The sequence below is a fragment of the Nilaparvata lugens genome, chromosome 3 (assembly GCF_014356525.2).
Source record: "Nilaparvata lugens isolate BPH chromosome 3, ASM1435652v1, whole genome shotgun sequence".
NCBI classification, from domain to species: Eukaryota; Metazoa; Arthropoda; class Insecta; order Hemiptera; family Delphacidae; genus Nilaparvata; species Nilaparvata lugens.
The window spans coordinates 98122214-98137010 of record NC_052506.1 but is presented as its reverse complement, the minus strand read 5'-3'; the positions used below and the strand labels follow the sequence as shown (position 1 = coordinate 98137010).

The following is a 14797-nucleotide window of genomic DNA, read 5'->3' as shown; positions in this document are numbered from 1 at the left end:
TTACTAATAAGAAATTCACTGTTCAATTTTTCAATTAGTATTTTAGGATAGAAAAAATTAGCTCATTAGTCTTTAGGCTACATGGCTATAGTATTGACCAATAGAAAAAATCTGGTGTGGCGCACACACACAGCTTTCCTAGCCGTTATGAAAATTTATCTCCTGACGCTAGTGTTCCTGCGCATCTCAAATCTACTACTATTCAAAGATCTGAGCCAGCTGGTTAGAGGACAATAACGCAGGAAACACACGAGGTCTGCTATCTCTTCATAGTGAATGATTCAATAGAATCAACAGTTGTCAACAGTTTGCAATAATTGAAATAATCACATTATTTTATTTTTGTTTAAATTGTATCTGAAGCCTAATAATTGGGAATCTAAAATCAAACTTTGCATAGATGGGGCGGAGCTCCTGAAATTTTCATAGATATGGGACTTATGGCAGTTGATAGAGCTTATCAATGACTAATTTAGGTATGAATTTGATCAAAATCGTTGGAGCCGTTTTCGAGAGAATTGCGAAAAACCCTGTTTTTGGCAACATTTTCGCCATTTTAGCCGCCATCTTTAATTGATTTTGATCTAAATTGTTCATGTCGGATCCTTATACTGTAAGGACCTTGAGTTCCAAATTTCAAGTCATTCCGTTAATTGAGAGATGAGATATCGTGTACACAGACGCACATACACTCATAGACACACACACGCAAACACACACACACACACACACACACACACACACACACACACACACACACACACACACACACACACACACACACACACACACACACATACAGACTAATAGGCCTACCCAAAAACCATTTTTTTGGACTCAGGGGAACTTGAAACGTATAGAAATTTACAAATTGGGGTACCTTAATTTTTTTCGGAAAGCAATACTTTCCTTACCTATGGTAATAGGGCAAGGAAAGTGAAAAAAGATTATACAGAAGTGAATAATTCTGTAAATAGAATATCATAATATCTGTGCTTAAGAATATCATTCTTAAAGCCGGTGCACGAACACAGTTAAATTTTAATCGTGATCAATTTCACGAGAACCAATCAGAGAAGTCTTCTTTTCGAAAAAGCAACCGGGCCTTGATAATTTAGATCTTTATAGATTTATTTAATTTACAGATTCTAAGTTGATCGATGAAATTTCTATGGATCAAATCAATTCCAAACCACAAACAAATCCTAGGTGAGTAGGATCTTATATTCATGTTGCTATCCCATGATTTTCAAGTTCAAATTGCTATTACCGATTAGATTGTTATTTTAGATTGCTCACTTGAATTAAATATCATCCTAAACTGAAAATCTACGATAAAATTCAACTTAATATCACGATGTGAACGAGGATTTTGATCGGACTATTTGAGTAATTTATTCCACTCTAATTTTCAAAACCTACTCATATTTATTATTATTTTTTTGCTGAGAGGATCACCACATAATAAGCTCGAAGCTTTTGTGCTTGAGTATCAGAATTAAGTTTGTTTTTCGGTAATTCTTCAAATGTATATTTTTAATATGTGAATATTTCCTATTTTAGTCATAAACATGTGAAATATTTATTCTATGTTTAGTTTTGAAGAATCTAAATTTGAAAATCTACTTGACGACTGAAAATTTTGTGTATTGAAGAACTTCAAGACTTAACCTACTTCGTACTATGTGTTATCTAAATTTGGGAGAGGAATAGCACAAGGTTACCTTATTTTTCCTCTCCCTATCATTTTGATAATATACTGTATAATATATTGTATAAATGAATAAAGAATAAATAAATGAACGGAATGAATGATGATGAGAGATGATGAGTGAACGTTCTTTAGGTGGGTTTCGAACCACAAGCTAACAATGACGCCCATATGATCATCTGATCTTGGGGGCGGGGGAGTTTGGTTGGTGCAATCCTATAAGGGGGCCTGAAGGGTCTGAGGCTCAAATTTGATTTTGGTAAGAGATTCCACTGGTTATATTTCAAACATACAAAGTGCTGCATCATAAATTCCTTTTTTCAAAACTTTATGAAACGCATTGTAAGTCAAAAAAGTTTCATTAAATTTTCAAAATTAAAATATGTATTTAATGTTTCTTTAATGTATTTTAAGGAATTTATAATGGAGGTGATGTGGAAATCGGAAGATAATATAGTGTTGATTAAAAAATTACTCCAAATTACCCTCAATGAAGTTAGAGAGATCCGGACTATTTTCATTTCTTTTGAAATTTTATTATCTATAAAAATAAGATAGTTATTTGTTTTGTCAGTCGGCTTGATTTAGCAAAATCGAAGGAAACTTGAAAATGAACCGAAAATTTGAGGTTTTTGGGGCACTATGTAAAAAGCTTCAGGGCTAGAAAGTCAATTTCTTGTATAAGCTATTCAATAGGTCTACTCCAGAATCATTGTAAGTAAATTTAGCATGTTCGGAATTAATTCCCCAAACGGCCCTTTTTCACTACCCCGTGACTTAACTATATGTTGAATGATGAATTTCTCATTTTATTTTGAATCAAATTTTCAGTTTTAAGGAATATGCACATTCTATCGTACCAATGCGAGTCGGGAGTGAGGGAGCAGTCAAAGACTTTCTTTTTACACCCAACGATAAACCTAGGAAATTGATCAATATTTCTCCAGCTGGGATGAATTTGAGGATCGGTTCGACATGGCACAAAAAATTCGAAGGTGGACTAGCTAGAACTACAAATGAGTACATGTAAGTAGGCTGGACTTGATTTCATATTTGATTTTTTTGGGTATGTCAACATTATGCTCTTTGAGCACTGGTCGTTACTCAGAGATAATATGGACTAACATATTTAAAACGACTATTCCAATTGAGAGTTTTCAGAATCTACACAGATCCAATTTTGATGATTTAGGTACCGTAGAGTGCTTGTTTCAAATGGTTTCAGAACTATTGTGCTTTTTGAAGCCTACTGATTACCAGTGATGGTGACATTGCGATAGATATATGAATTTAATATTTGACATTTTGTAAAGTATCTCTGTAAACGTTATTGATCGCAGTTTGTGTGTCAAAGATTATCGGCAATAAATGTGCAGGTTTTTCCAGTTTTTATCAAGTCATTCAAAAAAGCTTATCGAGACAAAAATTGCATAGTTGCCTGTAAAGTTGGTATACGGGCGAAAGTTTTATGTGACAACGACTTTGAGTGGTAAAATAATTTTAATGTGAATATTCATTCCTATAGTAGGAAGAAGGATGAAATAATAGTAACAATTTAAAACATTTATTTATACAAAGAATTATATTTAAAACATTAATTTATACAAAGAATCTCGCACTGAATTTCATATTAACAAAATTTTATTTTTACCTTCACACATCCTCAACAAAGTCACTCTGTCTCTCTCGCTCTTAGGCGGGCTAACTGTGCTTGATTCAATTTTTTACATAGCAAGTCGCGCTCATTTTTTCAAGTTAAACAAATTATTATTGGCTGAGAAACGATTTATACTACTTTTGTGATTGAAAACTACCACAACATTGTGATTACTACAACATAACCTATTCACTTATACCTATTATACTTACACTAAACTTATACCTATTCACTTATACTTATTCACATAGCCTATTCACTAAGTAGTGGCGCAGTCGCAGGAGATTGCTCCGTTTCACTCTCTCTCCAGGTGAATGCCTTCGGGTTGCTGCTGCATTGCTCGCCACTGCTCCTATTCGTGCTCTTTCCAGACGACCGTGAACTGAAACGAACGCTCTCACTCGCTCTCATTGTGAGCGCATAACGTGAGAACGTAACACAGTCTCTTGAAGTGTCACCCGGCAAACCAATTCATAAGACGTTGTCACGTCAAAATTTAGAATAAGTTTTAATGATTGGTGGTGCCATCTCGAGACTTTTTGAAAAACTGTTTGGACTCAATTGAAACGTGAGATTGTTGAGCGATATCAAAGAAAACAGCGATTTGCGCCTTGCGCATAATCCAGAGGCTCCCAAACTGCGGCCGGGGGGCGCCGCGAGCTCGTGCCAGGTGCGCCGCCATTGTCTATCATAGAGTCACACTACAAAACAGTGCGGATCAGTCTGTGCGTGCGCCGGGCGGCTCTGGCTCTGCGGCTAGGCAACCAAACTACCTTCTGACAGTTTTATTTCAGAGAATGATATCAACTGGGAAGACTGTTGGGGTGTGTACTGATGGAGGCCGGTCAATGTCGGGCCACTACCAAGGACTGCAATCTCGCATTTGGTCAAAAGCCCCAAACGCTCTTTGGACACACTGTATTTACATCGAGAAGCACTAGCAGCAGCAAAATTAAGTCCAGAGTTTAGTGCAGTTATGAAAATTGTGATACAATTTTTATTATTAATCTTTTTAACCAGACCAATGGAGGCCCGATTTTTTTCATAAACTGTGTGATGAGACAGGTGCGCAACACTCATTGCTTTTGTACTATAGCAGTGCGCCATGGCTATCTCTGGGCGATTCTCTGCTAAGAGTATTTCAACTGAGGCAAGAAATCCACATATTTCTAATCAAAGACAATAATGTTCTTGCAGTGTTCCTAACAGATATTTTTCAACGTTTGAACATCCTAAACAAGTGTTTGCAGGGGAACAATATGTATATTTTTCAATTGACATGTAAGTTAAAGCATTCAAGAAGACTTATGCTTTGGCCAAACAGTTTGAGGAATGAACTCCAGGTACAAGGAACTAAAAAAGTCGAACAAGCCCATTCCTCCCATTAGATCAGACATTGCTCATTACTGCTGCCATGGTTTGCTTATCATGGTTTGCTAAGTGTAACATTTTTCAAGTAAGCACTTCATTCATATTCATGTCATAAAATTTCTATAGAGGTATAAGAAATAACTATTAAGAATATAAACTAATAGTTTGATTATAATAAATAATGCAATGCAAAAAAAATAAATTATACTAGGTGCGCCGTCAAGCCATGTCTGTACTCAAAGGGAGCCGTGGATCAGGAACAAACTTCTGGCATAGTCTATACTATCGACTACGGTACATTTTTTTCAAATAAGTGGTTGTGACAATTCCAAGTCTTACTATTCATGCATACAATTTAGACTGGGAGGTTAAAGGTAATTTGTCTTCAGCTAATAAAACTATGAGTGTAATGTTCAAACAAATTTGACATTTGTCTTGAAATGGTAGATTTTGAAAAAATTGAATAAATATGTTATCGACAAATACATTTGAATTTCTGTTTGTTGTAACAGTTGCAGAAGAGAGTATGGCCTTGACTTTCCTCATATATTCACGCCAGAGTGTTCTGTAAAGCACAACCTTACAAACTCGGATAAAAGTATTTATGCAAAAGTCACTGCTGAGGATTTCCCAAGAATGTTTACGGTGGCAAACCGCGAAGTCTGGCTTTGTAAAAATAATGTGAGTAGGCATACTGTATTTCATTATTTATTCTCATGCTTACATAGGCCAAAAGTATTGCAAACATAATTGGAAGCTGTCCCTATTCTTATCTATCCACAAATACAGAGATTTATAAAAATAAAACATCATACATACTAAAAATAATAATATACTGGGATAGAGGCCACTTTGGGGTTAGCATTTCATTGAGTGATACGCACGGTGAGACCGGCTCAAACGACTGCCTGTTCCCCTGTTTGACTGTCTATCATCTTGTTTATTTGTACTCCCAACTCAGCTGTTCGGTCTGCACGTGCCTCATTGCCATGGCAACCGCTGACGCTAAATCTAGAGCTTGGCAGTTAGTAGCCGTCATTCTTCCGTACCGCCAAATTTAAAATTAGGAGTTTCGCGCTTACTTACTGTCTGTCATCTATGAACTTTTCAAATACTTTTTCATCACTTATCATCCAGTTATCTTTGATTGGAAAACATTTCGCAGTACAATTATCATTATCATCCTACCAATCACAATAACCCTTTTCGAAACCTATCATTCTCAGGAGCTTCCTTATCACCACCTGCCACGAAAGCTCTCTTGGCGCATTCCTTTTTTCCTTCGTTACCCATTCCTTCTATTAATTGCTTTTATCATTGCTTCTTGTCTCGAATTTGAAATACTCACCAGGCGAACACGGAATGATCTAACTAAGCAAACCTCCGAAGAGTGAATGCATCTAGGCGAGGGATTAATGCACGAACAAGTGTTTGATTTAGCTATGGGAATTCATGGTGCACTTAGTGTTATAACTTCTCAGCACTTAAGTGATGTAATCATAGATGCTGTTCCCCATCTTGTAAATACACTGAATCGTTTGGATGCCTGTCTGATGGTAAATAGCGATCTCCAAGAATTCTGTCTGATATTGCAACCAGAAATTCTCATTTGAAAAAGAGACTGGAAGATGGAAAGAGGGAAAGAACACTATGCTATGACATCTCTTTATCTAATGAAGAGAAAGCAGAGAACTAAATTTAAAGCTAAACTCAATGTTCAATATTATTGACGATTCAAAGGCAGAAATTTCTTCCAAAGATGCTATCATAAAGCTATCAGATCATAATGCACAAATTGCTTCAGAGAAAATCTCGAAATTGGAAAGTGAGTTGAGATTAAAAAAATTAAAAGTTCGTCTTATTCCACAGGTCATGATGATTTCATAACGCCTAGAAGTACAGTGAGGGCTACCCTTTTATGAGACTAGTTCTGTTAGCGTAAATAATCGATTTTCTAGTTCCTCCCCGAATGTTTCATTATCACCCTCATCTACATCGAGAAAAATTATAATGAAGGCACAAGTTCATGAATCTGATACATTTGTGAATGAACTTGAAAAAACTTCTTCAAAAATCAGTGAGATTGACTGTTTTGTCTGATAGTCACGGTAAACAGTTGAGCAGATACTTGCAGCATTTGAGTGACGAATTCGAAATATTTGTCTACACCAAGTCTGGTGCCAAGCTGAAACATATTATCCAAGATGGACTGCAGTTCGTTCTTGACTTTTCTGTTGACGATACTATCATCATTTTAGCTGGCACAAATGATCTTCACATGAATGAGTCATTCCGATTGACCCTTCTACAAGGAATGGATTGTCCTCTCCAACTCAATCTTAATACAAACATAATTATTGTGTGTGGTGTGCCGTGCCAATATAATGAGCCTACTCGCAACGATGACATACACTACTTCAACTCTCACCTAGCTCGAATGGTGCACAACTATGACGGAGTAGCGAGATTTCACTACTTGGACATCAACGCCTTCCTTCAGAGAAGTCATTCAATGAAACATGACTTACATTTTTATGAACGCGGTAAAAGACTTCTCACAAAACAATTGACAGCATACTTGAAGCGGACGACTGTGAGTGATTACTCTCCTGCTGCATTGGTGACACAGGCTCCCTCAGGGAAGCAAGTAGCGGGAATCCGTGAAGTGCCGAAATCTCCTGAGATTCACCACATTGAAGCACTGGTTACACCCCCTTCAACAAAGTCTCCCGTATCCTGTAGTCCAGCTCCTGCCTGGAAATTACCAACATAAATTGATAGAAAATACTTTCCACTTCCAGTGAGCTCAGCTGGTACTTCATCGTTATCATCGATTAAGTCAGTTTCAAATGCCCTAGATTCTTCTCCCCTGATTGACTTTAGCTTGGACACTGTATTCTCGACTGAGGAGTGTAAAATGTCCGATGATAATTCTGCTAACACAATAATTGATGACTCTAGTGGAATCTCCATACCCGATAAACTTTTTTTATAAATAATGGAAGCACAACTCAGTCAAACTCTGTTGTTAACAAACATGTTATGTATAATCTAAGAGAAGAGTCATTCAAAGTTTTCCACTGCAATATTCAGGGTGTGATGCAAAATAATGAAATTGATGAGTATTGGATATGCCTATTCCACCCCCTAGGTTATCTAATATTTGCGAAGTATTGCTACAATGCAGACTAGCTACAGCCGGGTATGGGTCGGGGTCAGTGTCCGTACTGACTGGTGGAGATACCGGACCTACACTTCTCCCCCTATCCTGATTCTTTACCCTCTTTTTCTGTTGGGAGGTATTCAACTTGAAGGAAAGAGTGTGTGCCTGTGCCGTTGCTGGCCGATTCGGTCCTCAGCTCTTGGAATTCAGGGTGGGTGTTAAGGTAGATTGAGGTAACCCTAACCAAGGATATGGATCCGGATATCAGATCCCTATGATTAATTATATTTATAAAGGTAGTATGCAATCTGAACCAACTGCAAGCTGACGGCGGGCAGACTGGATCTGTGAGCCAGGAAAGAGGTTCCACTATGGGATTGAGAGTGAGGGCTATGGGATAAAGGTATGGTGGAGACTGTGGGGGTGTTAGTGGTATTCAATACTTTAGAATTGTTAAGTAGTATGCAATCTGAACCAACTGCAATTTAACGGCAAGCAAAGCTGTACCTGCAAGCCCAGAATAAGGGTTATGGAAGAAAGACTTAGGACGGAGTACAACCGGGAAGTTCTCAAGCTGTACCTGAGAGCTGGAAGGAATTTAGAACAGGAAGTGTTAGGAGAAAGAAAGAGGAAGTTTGTCGCAGTCTGATGACTTCGACCGGGAAGTTCTCATTCTGTACCTGATAACTGGAAGGATTTTAGAATAGGAAAAGTTAAGAATAGAATAGAATAGAATAGAATAGCTGCCTTTATTTTTACCTAGGAGGGCGGAGTTAGGGCGCAGCCGGCCCTCTCTTACACTCAACCCTCCAATACAACGCTAAATAATTACTAGATTAAACAAATCAAATTCAGAAAAAATATATACAATATTACAAACAAGGTGAAAAAAATAACGAAACCTAAATTATAATTGAGATATGAATAGAAATTGAAGAATAAAAACTGAAAAATAATACAATGTAACAAAAGAAGAAGTAGAAGTAGAAAAAAAAAGAAGAAAAAGAAGAAGAAAAGAAGAAGGAGCAGGAGAAGAAGAATAAGAGAAGAAGAAGAAGAGAAGAAAAAAGAAGAAGAAGGAGGAGAAGAGAAGAAGAAGAAGAAGAAGAAGAAAGAAGAAGAAGAAAAGAAGAAGAAGAAGAAGAAGAAGAAAGAGAAATAATAAATATCGAATTGTTTTGGGAAAAAGAAGAAAGAAAGAAAAACTGACCAATAAACCATTTGCTAGGTCCAGCCACCCACACCACCCCTGATCCACCTGAAAACAGCCGCGCCAAACCGACGAGGTTCCTGAATTAGCCTCAGCTCAACAGGCAATGTGTTCCACAATCCACAAGCCGTCACAAGAAAGGACTTGTTAAACATGACTGTCCTATGAATTGGGACAGCCAGTAAATGGGAACCATGCTGGGTACCACCCCGACCAATGTCACACAAGAAGTGAAAGTCTTCAGCTATGTACTTGGGTGTCTGAGTTTTTAACACTTTATGCAGAAAGAGAACCGCATGAAATGACCTACATTCATGTAGCTTCATGAGTCCAAGTCGGTCAAAGTATTCAGTCACATGGTCGTCATGTCTGAGGTTGAAGATGAAGCAGACACAGTAGTTATGCGCACGCTGCATCCTCTGTTGTAGTTAAACAGTCATGTCAGTAGTTACAATGTTGCAATAGTTGAAAACCGGGAAAATCAAGGTCTTCACCAACATAACCTTTGTTGGAAAAGGAATAATGTCAGAAATCTTCTTCAACGTCTTGATCCCAGCAATCACCCTATTGCATGTCAACGTCACATGGTTTGTCCAGTCCAAGGTCTTAGTCATAGTAAGTCCCAAGTTTTTCACGTCTGAGCTGTACTCTAATTGTACACCATTGATTGTAATATACGGTCCATCTGTCAAGTCAAGTGTGTTCAGTAGTCTCGAATAACCAACCACGATTGCCTTTGACTTTGTCTCATTTACCTTTAGCCCATTATTACCTGCCCAATCAAGTAAACGTACTAATTCATCATTCATTCATCTACTGTCGTGTTGAAATCTTTTTTATTACAGTGTTTATAGATTTGCAGGTCATCTGCATATAGATGATATCTGGTGGTTAGTAGAGAACAAGTCACGTCGTTTATGTATATGCTGAACAGTAGAGGACCCAAGACCGACCCCTGAGGCACTCCTCTATCTACATTGCGTCACTGTGAAGAGACACCCTCCACTCGCACACTCTGACACCGACCATGCAAGTAAGACCTTACCCATGCTACAGTGGTGTTTGAAAATCCCAATTTACGAAGTTTATACAAGAGGGTGGGGTGAAAAATGGAATCAAAGGCCTTACTAAAATCAATTAATACTAGAACAGTTAACTGTCTACCATCCATAGCCCCGCGGATATCATTAGCAACTCTCAGCAGAGCCGAGGTGGTACTGTGACCACTACGGAACCCCGACTGGAAATCGCTAATCAAACCAGAGTCATGAATGTACAGACTCATTTGGGAGTGAGCAATAATCTCCAGTACCTTTGACAGGACAGGCAATAAGCTGATAGGCCTATAATCTGAGGGAGTGAGAGGGTTAGGAATTTTGTTGAGAGGAATAACAATAGAGCGTTTCCAGTCTTCAGGAAAAACTGAAGTCATTAGTGAGGTGTTAATTAGATGGGTTAGGAAAGGAAGGATCATGGGAAGAAGGATTTTCAAAAACTTGATAGGGATACTATCAGCTCCAACCGCATTACTTTTTATTCTTCTAATAGCTAGAAAAACCTCCTGCTCAATAACTCCAGAAAAGTAGAAGTCTTCATTTGATCGGATTCCTGGTAAGGAATTATAGTAAGCACGGGCTTGGTCCAAACCTACAGGGATATCAGTGAAAAAGTCATTGAGAGCATCAAGTGAGTGAACAACGGTCGGTGGCTGCCTCTCTTTGCTGGCTCCAATCCCTCTTAGAACTTGCCATAATGATGATGTTGATGATCTCTTAGATGATATCAAATTCTGATAGAAGCCAGCATTTGCGTTCCTGATCATTTGCTTACACGAGTTTCGTAAGCGCTTGTAACGATTAAAATCATCAGGAATCTTAGACTGCCTAGCCTTCTTACACCAATAATCACAATCACGCATCGAATGACGTATTTCCTCAGTGAGCCATGGAGCTGGGTCTCTGGTTACTCTGCGGGTCTTAAGAGGGATGTGTTTTTCATAAAGGAAGAGGATATTGTCATTTATTATGTTCGACATTTTGATTTACATCATTAGTATTGGAAATGCTCAGCAAATCAAGATCAAATGTATCATCAAATAGATAAGAAGGTTAATATTGTTGTAATCTCTGTAGGTAATAATTTTCGGTTTAGGTTTTAGGTCGCTTAATGTTGTAAACAAGGTAGATCAAGTCATGTGCTGAAAGTCCTGGGAAAGGGATCTGCCCATGGCTCACAGCGGATTTTTTATCAGCGACGGCTACGAGATCTAAAAGCGTGTCCGAGGTGGATGTATGGTGAGTAGCTTGGAGAGGCAGCAGGGTCATACCATTCGCAAAGAACATGGTAGTCAGTTGCACCTTGTCATAAGTGTCAGGTCCAAGTAAGTATGTATTAAAGTCACCCATGATAGCCACATGTTCATAGGGCACCATCAGCTCTTAAAGTGCCTCCTCAAACTCAGACATGAAGCCAATGTGAGGCGGCCTGTAGCATACCGCGATCAACATTTTGACGCCATTGCTCTTAATTTCAAAAAACATATATTCAGGCCTTGATGCATGAGAATTATCGGACGAAAGTTTATGTACAGGGAGCAGAGCACATTTAATGTGCGCGGCAACCCTGCCGCCATTTTTGTGCAAGCGGTCATTACGAATGAGCATGTAGTCATCAAGTGCAACAAGTTGATTCGGGATGACAGGCTTAAGCCAAGACTCAGAAACAAGTATAATGTCGGAAACACAATCACCAAAAGTGCATCTGAACTCATCTATGTGACAAAGGAGTGATTGGGCATTGACGTGAGTGATTTTGAGCTGATCGGGGAATGAGAGACCGCCTGCTTGAGGACATCGCCGACATAAGAGAGAGAAAGAGAAAGGACGTCGCAGTCTGTTAACTTTGACAGGTATGAACTCAAGCTGCACTCGAGTTCTCTAGGAAAAGGATTAGGATTTTCCTACTAGGAATTATAGCTAGTCCAAAACTGCTAAGCAAAGATAAATGCAGGGGTCACTCTACAGTATGATAACTGAGCAAGGGAAATTTACTCTTTGAATTTAAGGCCACCCTACTACAGAGAAGGAAACGCATATAAGCGACCAGTCCTAACATACAGTTACCTGAATCACCGTGGATCCAAATACAGAGAAATACAAACCGATTCTCAATTCCGTATTATAATAAAAATGTGTGAAGTGACAGAGTAGAGACTATAAATTAAGTACTCTAAAATAACCCATTACAATCCGCGAATGATGCAGAACCTACCATTATTGAACTGAAAAGAGCCCAGTTAAATTTCCCATTTAACTGTTTGTAGCACAAACTTAAGATCCCTCCAGGTTTCTAAACCAAGTATAACTTGCTCATCCCCAGTGATAGGAGTTGGGAGAAATAACTATCAAGAAAGAAAATCCCCAAGGAAAATCCAACTTCAAGTTGTCCAGAACTCGCCCTACAATATTCTATTCTAACACAAAAAATAGAATAATTCCCTAGTAATAAAATAGTACCGGGAATGACGTAAGCAGAGGAGATTGCGACCCATTCACATGCTCCACTACTGCTAAACTGACCCTATCCCGGGTCTCCTTGAAGCAGTACAGGGTCGCGGAAAATTGGGAGGCCAGGGGGAAAGAGATTACCGACCAATAGTAGAGTAATACAGTCTTATTCTACCGACCAATAGTAAAGTAATAGAGTCTCAGAAGACTATTACACCACCAGTCATTTTACAGGGCATGATTCAGATGATCTTGATGCTAAGGGTCTACCCATTATGATCATACTGCTAATTACTATAATAAATTGGCCGGTAAACAATCTTTCTATTCCAGAAATTTTATGAAGAACGATTACGTCTCAACCCAGTAGCCGCTTATTGCTCAGATGATACAGCTGCTGCTGCTGCTATGTTAGATACCATAACTTTCAAACTAGTAACAAGATCTGAAATTTTCTGGTTCAGATGAATCCGCTGCTGATGATTTACAGGGGCTGTTGGCGATGATGATGATGTACAAAATAAATCCAACTGTTGACCCTATTCCTCTACTAAAGTAAAATGAATTCACTAAATTATATGCTGAATGACAATTCTCCATTTGTCACAAAATTCACTTTGTGACACCTCACTCCTACCATGGCAGGGGGGGGTTAGTGTTGAACATACAAAGCGACGTCGGAATTATCGGCCACCCCCTCTTGCCGCTCAAGACGCCTATCAAGGAGTGGCGGCAGCAGCACTACACCTCAGACCAGTCAAAACGACCTACGTGCCCGGTGACGGCCAGGACCATAGGAGTGCATGAAAGTGGGCTGCTGCCATCCTGCTCGGCCTCTACTAACAACACCAAAACCCACCAGCCCCTTTCGGGGCCACCAACATGCTTTCAGAGACAGAGACCCCCTTTCCACCACTAGCCAGGCATTAATGGCCCATGAGGGATAATATTGTAAACCTGAATGACTAGGTGAACATGACTATAAAATAGAAAGTAAAAGTCATATCACCCTTTCAATATATTCTGACACAACATGTTTAGTCATTTTCAAGTGTTAATGAACAAAATAAACAACCTTGATTTTCAACTTTTATTGTACATGCAAGTAGACCCGAATCACAAGGTGAGCATAGCTATAGATATAAACTATTATCCTCATTACACACTCAGCTACGCTAAGCTGAAATACATCTTTGAAAGACGTAGCCGTCCTATCACCCAGTCCAAGCTACGAATCTGTCCCGCTCACACCAGCTTAACGTAGCTTACAATATTGGAGATAAGATTGCTACGTCTTCTGAAGACATATTGCAGCATAGCGTAGGATCTTAAACCTATCTTAACACTGACCGCTCTGTGCGATAGGCCCACACCCTTACTATAAATGAATGCACTTTAATACGTGATTGTGTTAGATGATACAGAAATTTCCTATTTGTTGCATTAGCATGATCCGATCTACCGTGTAGTCAATCTAGTTATTGGAAGAGTGCCAATAAAAAGCATTGAACCAGAAGATGACATCATTCTGATACATTCCATTAATATAACTAATGGAGTTAGTGTGATTTTCAAAGAAGTCGGATTCTTCAAATTTTATCTATTAGAACGACATGATTTTGGTAAGTAAAATAGTCCATTAGTATTATAGTATTAGTAGTTTATAGTATAGTATATTAGTAATTTATTTATATTATTTGAACCGGTAATTAAGTATATTTTTATAAGGCTTAATACGGTTCACTTTATTGTTCAATGGAATGAGTTTTATTTAGAACAGTGAAAGACCACTGTGAAGTGGGAAGATAATCATTAAAGATGAAATGAAACATATTTCGATTAGCAACAATACATCAGCGTTGCCAGATTGTGTAAAATTACGTGTTTCTCAAATTTCAAATTAAATCAAAGATCTTGATGTGGAATATTATCCCCGCTATTCCATTGGTGCTGAAAATGTTTCAGAGTTGAATGGTTGAGAGGAAATTGAACTTAATCAATTTATTAATTTTTAAGCGATAACGTGTTTCAATATAAATATTTTGAGGAGTAAAACCTATCTCAATTTGGGCATGGAATGGTCAAGGGAGAACAATAGGCCTATCTCTTCTTTCAGAATTATGAGATGCAGCAGTAGGTTTTTTATTCATATCATTCATACTGTAGAATTTTGTTTTTT

The 14797-nt window shown here is 38.3% G+C and overlaps 1 protein-coding gene across 1 annotated transcript; it reads left to right on the top strand.

Moving 5' to 3' along the window:
• The first annotated feature begins 1011 nt into the window (after positions 1-1011).
• Positions 1012-14248, top strand: LOC120350322. The gene is made up of 4 exons (XM_039422989.1): positions 1012-1209; positions 2543-2737; positions 5252-5420; positions 14066-14248. The coding sequence occupies exons 1-4, from the start codon at positions 1172-1174 to the stop codon at positions 14246-14248; spliced, it is 585 nt and encodes a 194-aa protein (XP_039278923.1). The 5' UTR covers positions 1012-1171.
• Positions 14249-14797: the final 549 nt, after the last annotated feature.

What these genes read in the sequence shown, in the direction of transcription:
- LOC120350322 (XM_039422989.1), top strand. Translation starts at nt 1,172, where the DNA reads ATGGATCAAATCAATTCCAAACCACAAACAAATCCTAG. An exon ending in AGAACTACAAATGAGTACAT is followed by an intron (nt 2,738 to 5,251) that starts GTAAGTAGGCTG and finishes TTGTTGTAACAG; the next exon opens with TTGCAGAAGAGAGTATGGCC. An exon ending in TCTGGCTTTGTAAAAATAAT is followed by an intron (nt 5,421 to 14,065) that starts GTGAGTAGGCAT and finishes TTGTTGCATTAG; the next exon opens with CATGATCCGATCTACCGTGT.